The 9,881-nt window shown below is 34.7% G+C and overlaps 1 protein-coding gene across 4 annotated transcripts in view; it reads left to right on the top strand.

The window, feature by feature from the left end:
• The first annotated feature begins 403 nt into the window (after nucleotides 1–403).
• The window catches only part of TOPBP1 (DNA topoisomerase II binding protein 1), a 141,168-nt gene continuing 131,690 nt past the window's right edge, over nucleotides 404–9,881 (top strand). For 2 of the 4 annotated variants that reach the window (XM_087945256.1, XM_087945255.1), the window contains exons 1-8: nucleotides 449–511; nucleotides 628–787; nucleotides 2,539–2,626; nucleotides 3,727–3,861; nucleotides 4,269–4,412; nucleotides 5,000–5,181; nucleotides 5,984–6,177; nucleotides 8,435–8,614. In XM_087945256.1, coding sequence (XP_087801382.1) covers nucleotides 2,546–2,626; nucleotides 3,727–3,861; nucleotides 4,269–4,412; nucleotides 5,000–5,181; nucleotides 5,984–6,177; nucleotides 8,435–8,614 — 916 coding nt within the window. In that variant the 5' untranslated portion in view covers nucleotides 449–511; nucleotides 628–787; nucleotides 2,539–2,545. Of the gene's footprint in view, nucleotides 512–627; nucleotides 788–2,538; nucleotides 2,627–3,726; nucleotides 3,862–4,268; nucleotides 4,413–4,999; nucleotides 5,182–5,983; nucleotides 6,178–8,434; nucleotides 8,615–9,881 lie in introns of all 4 variants that reach the window. The other 2 variants (XM_087945257.1, XM_026678507.2) reach the window with 1 other exon arrangement.

The raw sequence follows: 9,881 nt of genomic DNA, 5'->3' as shown, positions 1-9,881 counted from the left end.
AATTTCCGCTACCGGTTCTTCAGAACGGGTCAGAACCTGCTGAATACCATCTCTGATCCAAAGTTTGAATACTCGTCCAGGTTTTTTACAATTAATTCAGCAGGGCTCTTTAGGTTCATGTATCCTCCGAATACGATGGGAAAGTACTGTTTCTCTAACTGTATATATGATTACTTTCTTGCACACTGCATTACTGCCTTTAACAAATATTTCCTCAAAACAAACTCAGAACAAAACTCACCGGAAATCTTGCTTATATTGCATAAATTAATTCCCCCTTCTTAACGATTAAAGGAGCCACAGACTCTCGGAAGCTTTTTTTTTTTTTTTGGCAGGCCTTCTCCACTCGTTTCTGTGGCGCCTTTAAGGATAGTTCGGCTTAAGTCACCTGACCATACGTAATCAAGAATGGCGAGAGGTTTAGTAGCATTTCGCACATGCGTGGTTTGGTATTCTGGTCTTTCCCGCCAGCTTTCGGAAGATTGGAGTTCTTGGAAAGACTAAGAGGAAGGTAACTGACTGAAGGTCGGAGGTGGGGAAGCAGCTGGAAGAGGCCTAAGATTTTTGTCTTGAGCCGCTTCTGCCTTTCTCTAACTTTCCTGTTTTTCTCCGTCTCCTTTTCTGTAGAACGATTCTACTGCGGTTTCTCAAATTGTGGGCGGAAAATGCAAAATCGTCGCCCATGTCAGAGATTAGGAATAGGTTTTTCTCTGTCCCAGGTCAAATCGCGTTCTGTCGTTGGTACTAAAGCGTTTGAGGCGACTTTATTTGATCCTGAACCTTCCAGGTGTGTGGAACTATATCTTCCATCGTCACCCCAAGCCTTCATGAATTTTGAGCGGGTCACCTGCCAAGTGGGAATGCTGGGATACGAGTGTGTAGTTCCACACATCCGGAAGATCCCAAATTAGAGCGGGGATGACACAGAAAAATGGGTTGCAGAATTTATGAGGAGTGAGGAAGATTACATGTCTAATCCGATTCCTCTTTCTGAGACTTCCATTTCTGTGACGGTTTTATACTTACAGCAGTTGCAAAATATAAATCTTAAAACCATGCTACTGCATTATTACATCCTCTTTTTCCAATATTTTGCATGATAAACAGAAGAAAAGGTCCTGTGTGAGCCACACAAAATTCAGAGCAAGTTTTTAAAAATGGTTAAACCTGCAGGAATAGCCTCTGCCAAAAATAATCTGACAGCCATTGCAGATATGTTTGTTTATTTCCATTATTTAGCTGGGAGGAGAAAGGAATGATACAGTATTCCTATGCTGTAGGAAGTTTGGGAAACCTTGAGCCAGATTACAATGATTAGTTAAAAAAACACCCTTGATTTTCCATTTCCTCTGTACTCTGAATGATTTTATATTCAGGTAGCATTAAAGAGCTATCCATATAAAAAGGATGCTCCAACCAGCTGCTTCATAATTAAATATTTCCCTTAAGATTTTATCAAACGTATTTGTGTCTGCTGTAGCTCTTTAGAGAAGATCTAGAGTTTTAGATTTCCTGTACAGTTTTACTGGCAAAAAGTAATACAGCACAAGAAGTAGAAAAATAATCATTTATTTCTATTCACCTTTAATATAGAAAATTAAGGTCCTATTTGTAGCACTCGCTTCTTGTATTTGCTCCTACAGCAGAAACTGTAGGTTGGTTTGAGAAATTGTTTCAAAGTTACCCGAGTAATAATTATTTTAGAGATTGTTGATGTCAGTCTAAATGTTTTTTTAGAGCAGGGGTCCTCAATCCCTGGTCTGTGAACTGGCACCAGGCCACGGAATACCAAGAAACCCGACTGTGCAAACAAGTGAAGCCCCACCCGTGGGATCAAGCAGCAGGCGAAACCACACCCATTCCAGTCTGCAGAAAAGCCTTTCCACAGGACTGGTCCGCAGTGCCCAAAAGTTTGGGGGCCGCTGCTTTAGAGGATAGGATCAGTCACCAGTGATTGGATTTGTGATTTTTGTCTGTACAAGTAGTCCTTGACTTATGACCACAATTGAGCTCAACGTTTCTGTTGCTAAATGAGATAGTTAAGTGAATTTTGCCTCATTTTACAACTTTTCTTGCCACAATTGTTAAATGAGTCCCTGCAATTAAAGTTAGTAAAATGATTGTTAAATGAATTTGTCTTCCCCATTGACTTTGCTTATTAGAAGGTCACAAAAAGTAATCATTTGACACACACACACCCCCAGGACACTGCAACCATCATAAATATGAGTCAGTTGCTAAGCATCTGAATTTTGACCATGGGTATGCTGTTATGTTCATAAGTATGAAAAATGGTCATAAGTCACTTTTTTCAGTGCCATTGTAACTTTGAACAGTCACTAAATGAAGTAAGTTGAGGATTATCTTTATTTCAACAAATGAAATGTGTTTTTAATATTATAGGCCAACAATTGACCATTATTTGATTTATTAAAATATTGACAGCCAAACCAACTAAAATGTTCCTATTATATAGCTCTTTACAGATGATTGTTCCATTTATTTGCTTTTATTGACTTCTTTCTTTTTTCTTTATAGTTAAATAATGAAAGGTAGCAAGGAGCCATATTTTGTGAAGTTTATAAAAACTGTGGAAAGTTCAGAGTGTTTTCTTCAAGCCCTTGAGGTATGCTTATTTAATGTGTTTAAAACCGTCTGGTAAGTTAGTTGTACTCAAAATATACCCATATGTGTTTTTTATAGCAGGAAATTCTTAGCACATCTTTCTTTTCCTTCATAATAACTAGACAGGAAAAAAATGATATCTACTTTATGACTAATGTTGTCCCATTGATTTCAATGGATCTATCATAAGTATAATTGAATTGAATCAAATTGAGATTTGTGTACTGAAATATAAAATAGTAATCTTGCATGAACAAATATAAAGTGAGTGTCTTTAGTTTTAAATATTATTTGTTAAATAAAGTTATATGCCTGACTGTTCTGGAAATTTTGGGTACAGTAAATTCTTGCTCTATTCAGCCAATGTCAATGAAAGAAAAGGTTCATATAAAGACATACCATTCTTTCTCTTCATAAAAACAAACCATAAGATGGTAACTTGGTAACAGGTAATTATGAACATGGTCAGTGTTCACAGCAAGGACTAAAATGAAACTTGATTGAGAAAGCCTTAGAAATACCAGCTTCAACTTACTGCAAAAGCCTGCAGCATGTTTCATGGTATAGGAAAAATATTTCAGTGACATATTTCCTACTGAAAACTGCTGCAGGCTTTTGCAGTAAGTTGAAGCTGGTATTTCTAAGGCTTTGGGAACAATTTTTATACTTCCCTCAACATAAAACAACATTTAAAGTTAATTTTTACAGTAATAACATTAAAGCTTGGTTGATCTAGTTTGATCTAGTGGTTAAGGCATCAGGCTAGAAAACAGCCTGATACTAGTTCAAGAGCACTAGTTCAAGTCCTGCCTTGCCCATGAAAGCCAATTGGGTTACCTTGAGCCAATCATTCTTTCTGAGCCCAACTCACCTCACAGGGTTGTTGTGAGGAAAATATAGGTGGAGGAAGGTGTGTTAGATATGTGCACAGCCTTGAGTCATTTGTAAAAATAATAAAGGGATAGAAATAAAATGAAAACTGGCCTAGTTCATGTTTACCATGCTGCACAAATTGGATAGCAGTGCTTTTGAGAAAATGGCTTGGAAGTAAAGGGAATGCTTTTTTGCATTGAGTTATTTGCTGCTTGTAATATTTTGCAGTCCATCAAAGAATTTCAGTCAGAAGAATGTCTTCAGATTCTTGATAAAGAAGCTGCACTTAGAATACAAGAGAATGACAAATCCCTTTATATATGCGATCAGTTTAGTGGCATTGTTTTTAATCATCTTCAAAAGGTTTGCATTTTCTTATATTACTTTTTGTCAAATCTTGGTAAAGTGTATCTTTGCAAATTGTATAAAAAGTGGAAAATCAGTAGAGATATAAACACTGGGAGATAAAATTGATTTGATGTCACATAATCAGATGAATGACTACTGAAGTTTGTTGATTCCATTTGGCTATTAAACAAATAACCAATAAATGATGATATAATATGGGTTAAATTTTTAGTACCAATTTTTCTTTCAACCACACTTGAAGAATGTGTATGTAGTTAGAGGAAAAAATGACTTTGAATTTATTGATATTTTGAAAAATTGCCAAGCTATTTGCATGGATATTGTTTCAGATAATGTAAGTGGCTAGGAAATTGCTTTGTGAAAAAAGAACCCTATTCATTTTCTTGTTTTATCTTTTTCAGCTTGGTTGTAGGATTGTGGGGCCACAGGTAGTTATCTATTGTATGCAGAATCAGCGATGTGTTCCAAAGGCTGACCATCCAGTATTTAATATGACAATGGCTGATGTAACAGTATCTTGTACAAGTCTTCCAAAGGAAACAAGGGTAAAATATTACATAAATATGGAATTCAGTTCAGATATGAGGTTTATCTTCTCAATATTTATAAAGTTACATTTGGATTCTAGCCATGTTAATTATCAGTTAAATGATAGAATAGGTACAGAAACATACAATTCAAAATAAAAGGAATCAGATTTCTTTATTATTTTACCCAAAATACCTTCAACATATGTTTAGTAACTTTAAAAACTCTTCAATCCTACTTTTACACATAAGTTGTTTTAGAAAAAAATTGCCTTAATATATTTAAGGTGTAACATGTTTGGTTAAAAGCATTTATTCTTGCTTTGTTAAGAGCAGGGTCATTTTTAAGTGATATTTCAAGATTTTTCTTCTTCTCAGTCCTAAGTTACTTATTCTCAGCAGGTTCTTTTACTGTTTATATGATCTTCTGAAGTTTTATAACTTCTGAATCCTCTCAAATGTATCAGTGTAAATGTGTAAATGAGCAATAGAACACTGATTTTGTTACACTTATGAAAATCATTAAAATGTGGCATTTATATTGAAAATAACTAGCAGCTTTATTTGACTCATACTTTTATCTATGAGTGTTTTTTTTTCTATAGGAGGAAGTCCATGAATATGTACAGTTGATGGGTGGCCGTGTATACAGAGATCTTAATGTGTTAGTAACCCACCTTATAGCTGGAGAAGTTGGAAGCAAGAAATACTTAGTTGCTGCTAATTTAAAAAAACCCATTTTGCTTCCCACTTGGATAAAAACACTGTGGTGTAAATCACAGCGCAGGTAAGATAATTGTGTATACATTTGGATTACCTGAAGAATTCTTATTTCTTAACAAAGAATTAACATTCTTGTTGCAAAGGGTCATGCTTTAATGAGAAATTCTACAAAGAAAAAATATTTTGATAGGAAAAATATAAAAATGTAAGAATGATGCCTTACATTTTTAATATTTGATGAATATTTAAATTTATATGACCAAATCTGTATTTTCAGAATTCTTATTGTCCTTGATCCAAATTTAATCAAATTTCGAGTAAATCCATCAGAATAAGCATGTCTTAAGACAGACTAAACGTATGCTTGAATGCAAGCTCCAGTGTTACTCCAAAAATTCCCAACAAAGTCTTATTTTTAATGGGACAGAAGAGACAATTATTATATATGTATGGAATAATCTTATTAACTAATGTAGTTTTTTTTCCTGTATGCCTTTGAGACAGCCTTGTCCAGACGGTTGCTAATAGTTAAGCTCCTGCAGTTTTCTTGACAACACTTTTGCCCAAAATCACTCAGGTATCTATGCCTAAGGCAAAACTAAATTCAAAGTCTCCCATTTTGCCTTAATCACTGCACCAAATTGGCTGTCAATTTATTTACATATACATTAAATCAAGCTTATTCCTGGTTCTAGCCTTATGTAATTTTTGAACTGTGGCTGCAGAAAACCACATCAGTTAAAATCAGAGTAGCACACTTCTGAATTAAATGCATTAACATCATTGTCTATACTCAAATAAATCTGGATTCATCATTGATTTTCCAAAGAAAGATCAAGAAATATAATTATTCTTGTTTTTAAAAGGATCACTAGATACACAGATATAAATATGGGAGAGTTTCTGTGTCCTCCATTTCTTGGCTGTACAATCTGTGTAACTGGTTTAAGCAGCATGGATAGACAAGAAGTCCAGCGTCTCACCACTGAGAATGGTGGTCAATATACAGGGCAACTGAAGATGAATGAATGTACCCATCTTATTGTTCAAGAACCAAAAGGTAAAAGATAAATCTTTGACATTTCTGTTTAGGCTGAGTTCAAGAGGAGGCTTGTATTTGTACAAATATTTGCAGATTGAGAATCAGATTTGTACTGGGCTTAAATTTAGAATGTATCCTTATATTACTTTCTACTGGACTTTCTGCAAATTGTCTTAGTGATATTTTTGTGTAGTACTTCAACTGACAATGGACAGTTTTATTATGGCAATGAAAATAAAAATGTTTTAAACTTAATTTAGAGTTCTTCAAATACTATTTTAATTTTCTCCACTACCTTTATATTAAAGTTGCACTTCTGAATTTCTCGTGATTTTCTGCCCATTTTCCCTGCATTTATTAAAAGGATTTTGATATATAGGGAAAGAGAGTCTACAACAAAATTAGATTTATTTTAAAATATATTTCATATTTTTTTAGAATAAATCCAAATCATGCAACAGAATTTGGAAGTATAACACATAAACTTAAGGTTAAAAATAATAATAAAAGCAATGATAAAATACTTAACCAGAAGGTTTCATACATGGAACAGTCAGAGTGCTAAACACAATTATAGGCTAATATAAAGGGGTAAATCTTTACAATCTTCTTGGAAGCTGTAATGAAGGGATGTGGCAGATCCTGTGTAAGAATGGTAGACTATCTAACAAAGTCATATTGAAGTATGGCTACTTGTATTTTAGGTACCACAGAAGAAGGCCGGTCATTGACTGTAATAAATATCTGATTAGTTGTAAGGAAGGCTTGCAAGTATTATGATGGAATAGATGTTTTACATAACTCAACCTAAAAGTGCTCAGAATTTTGAAAGTTGATGCCAGCATTTTAAGTCAAACCTGAAAACACACCATTGAGCAGTGTATCTGATTACAATTCTCAAAAATAGAGTGATTATTTTCTGTACAGGCTTAAATTTTGAATCATTTTACAGAAAAACTTTAAAGGATAAATACATCGTAATTAACTTAGTCAAAGTAGATAAAAATATATAAGTTTGTCCTCTTGAGATAAGGCTGCACATTAGGCTATTGAAAAAAACAGCTATTGACATTCTCCAGAGTTTTTTTTTATAGTGCAGGTCTTCTATAGAGCAGCAGTGGCAATTTTGAATAACAGTCTGCTAAATTGAAATGATAGGCTAAGGTGCCTGAATTTTTTTCATATTTATTTAGCAAATCATATTGATCTGAGTATGCTAATTAGCAAATTAATACTGTAACCTAAAAAATCAAAGCTTTCTGACCTTGCATCTTCACTTTTGGCAAATGGAAGGAGTCTTTTCATCTGCAACTTAAAAATCTATTTTGAATGGTTGGAAACTTTCCTTAAAGAGGGGAGGGGAGAAAGGAGCAAAATTATACATACAAATATAAGATTCCCCTTTATGTTGCTGAGAGTATTCAGAGAGCAAATTTACATATGTGATTTTCCTATCAGTAATTTGTGGATCCAATCCCATCTTTTTTTTCTACTTATTGAAATTCATTGCAAGGGTGATTTCATGGACATGTTTGCATTTTTGAGTTTAGGTATATAAAATGTAAAACCAAACACAAAATAATGTTGAGCCTCATTGGTTATTACTTCAAGACATTCATGTAGCAGGTAGGGCTCAATAGAGAGGCATTCTGTACTAAGAATACATAGCAAAGGTGCCAAATTTATGGCACCACGTGACATATTAGGACTTTTTTTCCCCTTCACTAAACTGGGTGGGTGTGGGCCAGCAGGTGACGCATCTGGCCCATGGATTGCGAGTTTGACACCTGATGTTGCAGTATAAAGCCTCTTTTTGTTAGTGATATATTGCCATTGTGATGACCTAATTATACTTAATTGTATGTGCAAAAAGGCTCAAACACAGTTGTTCCAGTGTCAATGTATAGCGAACCATTTTTATAAGGAAAATATAATCATTTTATCTTTCAAAAAATAAGTTTGTGGGTGCAGTCTCTTAAATTGATTTTTAAAAGTATATAGAATAGGATCTCTAGCATTTTAGCTGATAAGTACAATTGGTAGTTTTAGAATAAGGAGTCTTTATTCCAATCTGCCTGTCATAGTGTTGTACTGTGGATAGTTACAGAATAAAGAACTAATTGGAGCAAAAAGATTTAGTACATTTATTTAAGAAAATGTCAAGAAAATATCTACAAAGCTTGCTTCGTATATTTAATATGCTCATGCAGTTTACATGCTTCAGAACAATTGAAACATGTATTGTTTATTATGATTTTGTCTCTTCTTGGGAAAGGCCAGAAATATGAATGTGCAAAAAGGTGGAATGTTCATTGTATATCCATGCAGTGGTTTTTTGACAGCATTGAAAAGGGATTTTGCCAGGATGAATCAATGTATTTGATAGTTCCTAGCACAAAGAAAGATAGCACACCGAGCACTTCAACTCCTACAGGTCAAGCTAGCAAGCCAGACAGTAAGTAATACATAATGGGACATATTTCCTATATTATCTAGATTATTTGTAGAATTATTAACTGACTTAAGATTCCATGATGATGATGATGATAATGATGTTTTTAGGAAAGAACTGACCTATAAATATTTCAAAGGCCTAAATTCTATTGTGGCTGTTTACTTTGAGACTCAGGTTATTTTTGTTACATTTTTAAGTAGAAGAAATAAGTCTTATAACAAAGTACAGGTAATTTTTGACATACAGGTATAACCATCTCAGCATCCCCACAAATTTCAGGTGCTTGGCATGTATTTATGACAGTTGCAATGTTCTGGGAGCATGTGATCGCCGTTTGTGACTTTCCAACAAGTAAAGTCAACAGCAAAGCCAGATTTGCTTAACCATGTTATTAACAACTACAGGTGATCCATTTAACAACCATGGCAAAAAAGATCATAAAATCTTAAAAGCTGCTTTGCTTAACAACAGAAATTGTGATCTAAATTATGGTCATAAGTCAATTATCTGTATTATATCTCGACTTCTCCTTTTAGGGTTAGGGTTAGATCCCAAACTGAAGCTTTCTATGGCTACTGAGCATGTTCAGTTGTCCTTGATGAGTGCTGAGTATGATAGTTCTTCTATAAAAATAATTGTAAAAAATAATTATATGCAGATATAATAATTTATATAATAAGCTGAACCATGGTAAGACCAAGGGGCTTTGAATGCATGATGCTTTAGGATTCTGGACTTTAGCATCCTTAGTTCTGGATAGGGTTGAACTGCCCCAGGCAGATCCAGGCCACAACTTGTTTTTTTTTTCTGGATTTGAAACTCCTGTTCAAAAGCAGGTGGCAATCATGGCAGAAAAGAGCCTTTGCACAACTTAGTATTGTATGCCAGTTGGGCCCTTTCCTAGTTTGGGAGTCCCGGTACTTAGTTACTGAAGCCTTGATAATCTTACACTTAGACTATTGAAGCTTGCTCTACAAAGGATTATCCTTGAAAAGTATTTGGAATCTACAATTGGCATAGAGTGCGACTACATGGACAGTTTTTGAAGTCCCTAGGGTGGCCGGTGTTATACCACTGTCACACAAATTTCACTGGTTGCTTCCGGATCCAATCCAAGGAGTTGGCCCTTATCTTTAAGGCCCTTTCTGGCCTGGGTCCACTTATCTGAGGAACCATCTCACCCCAATAGGATTGGCTTGCCCCAATCATGCCAGCAGATGGGACATTCTGTGCACCCTGTTGGTCAAGGAATTCCAGCTGGCAGGGT

This window comes from Notechis scutatus, chromosome Z (assembly GCF_049901735.1).
Source record: "Notechis scutatus isolate UNSWTSFEM ecotype Mainland chromosome Z, rNotScu1.2, whole genome shotgun sequence".
NCBI lineage: Eukaryota > Metazoa > Chordata > Lepidosauria > Squamata > Elapidae > Notechis > Notechis scutatus.
This window is presented reverse-complemented; position numbering and strand designations above follow the sequence as displayed.